This window comes from Buceros rhinoceros, unplaced genomic scaffold (genome assembly GCF_000710305.1).
Source record: "Buceros rhinoceros silvestris isolate BGI_N320 unplaced genomic scaffold, ASM71030v1 scaffold15863, whole genome shotgun sequence".
In the NCBI taxonomy this organism is placed as follows: Eukaryota; Metazoa; Chordata; class Aves; order Bucerotiformes; family Bucerotidae; genus Buceros; species Buceros rhinoceros.
This window is the reverse complement of record NW_010403146.1, coordinates 12,213-14,704: the sequence shown is the minus strand read 5'-3', so window position 1 is coordinate 14,704 and position 2,492 is coordinate 12,213. Positions and strand designations below refer to the sequence as shown.

Below are 2,492 nucleotides of genomic sequence, written 5' to 3'. Positions count from 1 at the left end.
CTCTGTCCTTCCCCTGCCGCTAATGCTTCCGGTGCCAATGCCGCTCGTCCCGCTGCCCGAGAGCTCCTCCGCCTCCAGACGTTTCCTCTTGCCTCGGGAAGAGCGAACAAGTGAAGTGCTGCTACTGCTGCTGCTGGAGGTAGCCCGAGAGACGGTGACACGGGACGCAGGACTTGGAGAGAGCTTCAACCTTAACACAACAAAGCAAACAATGAACCCACCCAGGGAACTACACAAAGGGATAATATGCTGCAAGACGCTCAGTGAGCAGACCATAACGCGCCCCGAGGCTGAAGGCAGCCTCAGCGTGTGCGTCAGGAGGGTTGTGTGTAAGGGGAGGGCGGGCGAACCACCCCTCAGAAACGTTCTGGTAGTACAACTACGTGACAGGGAGAGCAACACAGTGAGAGCAACACAGACCACTTAACCCTCCCTCCAGTGCTCCTGCTACTGAACACACTATTCTTGGGCCACATCATTCAAAATCAGGAAAACATAGAACTATAAGCACTTGAGGAGATGAATGCCAGGCACAGAATGATACACTCCACTGTACTCTGAGACAATTATGAAACTCCGAATAAATACAGATGGTCTTCAGAGGAGAACACCTGCAAGTGTTCCATGGAAACGTTCTATGCAACACGTGGTGTGGAGCCAGTGTGGCTTCGGTGAAACCCAGTCTGGGCCTTCCTGCTCAAATGGTAAAACAATAAGCCAAAGAAATGGAAATGACACCTGCTGGTGCTATAGCCAAGATCGTGGAACCTGTCCGTACCTCTCCTCCTCTCCTTCCAGCAGTTTTCGGTAAGCGCTGATCTCCATGTCCAGTGCTAACTTCACATCCAGCAGCTCCTGGTACTCTGTCAGCTGCTGCTGCATCTGGTCCCTCATGTCCGCCATCTCCCTCTCCTTCGCATCCAGCATCTTCCTGAACTTCTCCCGCTCCCCAGCCATCATTTCCTCCAGCTCACGGATGCGATCTTCGGCGGCACTAGCCTAGGTGGACAGCACAACGGAAAACCCATCTGGCATCAAATTCACCTTCCTCCCAAATGAACACAGCCAAGATTTCCCTCCATACAATTCAGAAAATATGAAGGGACAGAAGCGTTAATCCATCCAGACCATGCAGTGCTCTGTGTTAGAGATAAATGCACATTTTGTTGCTTCACCTGTTTCTGAAGGCCAGAAAGCTGGTAGGTGAGAGCTTCTATTCTCATACGAGCCTCCTTCAGCTCCTCCCGAGCTGCACCCGCAGCTTTGTCGTTTTGGTCCGAGGACAGTTTGGCATTCTCCAGCTGGAAGGCAGTTTTCATACAAGTCATTTGTGCTGAGTTAGACACCCTGCACATATCCTCTTGGTAAAAAATAGAAGCTATTTAATCTTCAATAATTTAAATGGAAACCTGGTTGGTTTATTATAAGAATTGCACAACACTACGGAAATATCCTAAGGACCAGGAAAATCTATTGCTACAGGAAGTCCTATAGGGTTGGCTTATGCTATTAAAAAAGTCTCTTAGCCCTCCCATTACAGGAGCAGCCTTGCAGCTTCCAAGCAATCACACTTTCTGCCTGTTTGTGCCAAGAGCAGCCTCTCGGGGGCAGAGCAAAGGCTCAAGTTCAGGCCCTGGTCAGCCAGGGACTAAACTCAGTAAACTATTCCACAGGTATTATGTCTCAGCTGCCATCTGCAACTCAGGGACTTCCTAAGCCACAGACAGAGTTTTATTTTGTACTCCCCCCTGTAGGACCTGTTTCATACTCTTAGCTGGTTTTGTTAGTCTTCTCTGGATTACTCCCTACTACCTCTCCAAGAGGACTAAACCCAGCCCCAGCACTCCAATGACGCCCGGACTCAGAAGCAAACCACTGCTTTTGCTTCTATTCTCCTCCCCTAAGAGTTGCCAACATGCAATTTGTTTTCAGTTTTTATTTTACCTAATGAACAACCTTCATCTCTAGTGGCTCATTTTAACCAAATCTGACAGAGCAATGATGGGGCTCAAAGCTGTTACTTCATGTGAAGTTCCATCCAAGTAGACCACTAGAAAAACCATTCCTGCCACACATCGCAGCTGGAGTTCCAGAGTTCTGCCACCCAGGAACTAAACTGCCCCAATTCTAAAAAAACAGCCCTAATAGCAGAAGACTTTGTCTGCTCAGCTGTTGTGTGACATACTCCTGGCTGTTTCCTCTGGCTACGACCTCCCTGGAAACGCATCTGCACACAAACACCAGAGGAGGCATTTGACCACCGGGACAAAGCTCCTTCAGACGACAATTACTCATTTCCTTAAAGACAGCAGGGCTGATGGAAGCGGTTCCATCTCACCCACTGTCAGTCCCGTCAGTCCGCGCTGGGGCCGGCAGCAGTTACCTTCGCCTGGTAGGTCTGCTCGAGCTCCATTTTGTACAGCTTGACTTGCTCGTCGTGCTGATTTCGCAGGTCCTCCAGTGCCTGGGTCATTTTGGACTCGTATTCCTGC

The 2,492-nt window shown here is 49.7% G+C and overlaps 1 protein-coding gene across 1 annotated transcript in view; it reads right to left on the bottom strand.

Annotated features, from left to right (window-relative positions):
* LMNB2 (lamin B2) overlaps nucleotides 1-2,492 on the bottom strand; it is a gene marked incomplete at its 5' end in the record, with an annotated part of 11,579 nt that overhangs the window by 3,774 nt on the left and 5,313 nt on the right. Inside the window, 4 exons of the mRNA XM_010132904.1 lie at nucleotides 33-190; nucleotides 779-999; nucleotides 1,176-1,301; nucleotides 2,384-2,492. Coding sequence (XP_010131206.1) covers nucleotides 33-190; nucleotides 779-999; nucleotides 1,176-1,301; nucleotides 2,384-2,492 — 614 coding nt within the window. The remainder of the gene's footprint in view (nucleotides 1-32; nucleotides 191-778; nucleotides 1,000-1,175; nucleotides 1,302-2,383) is intronic.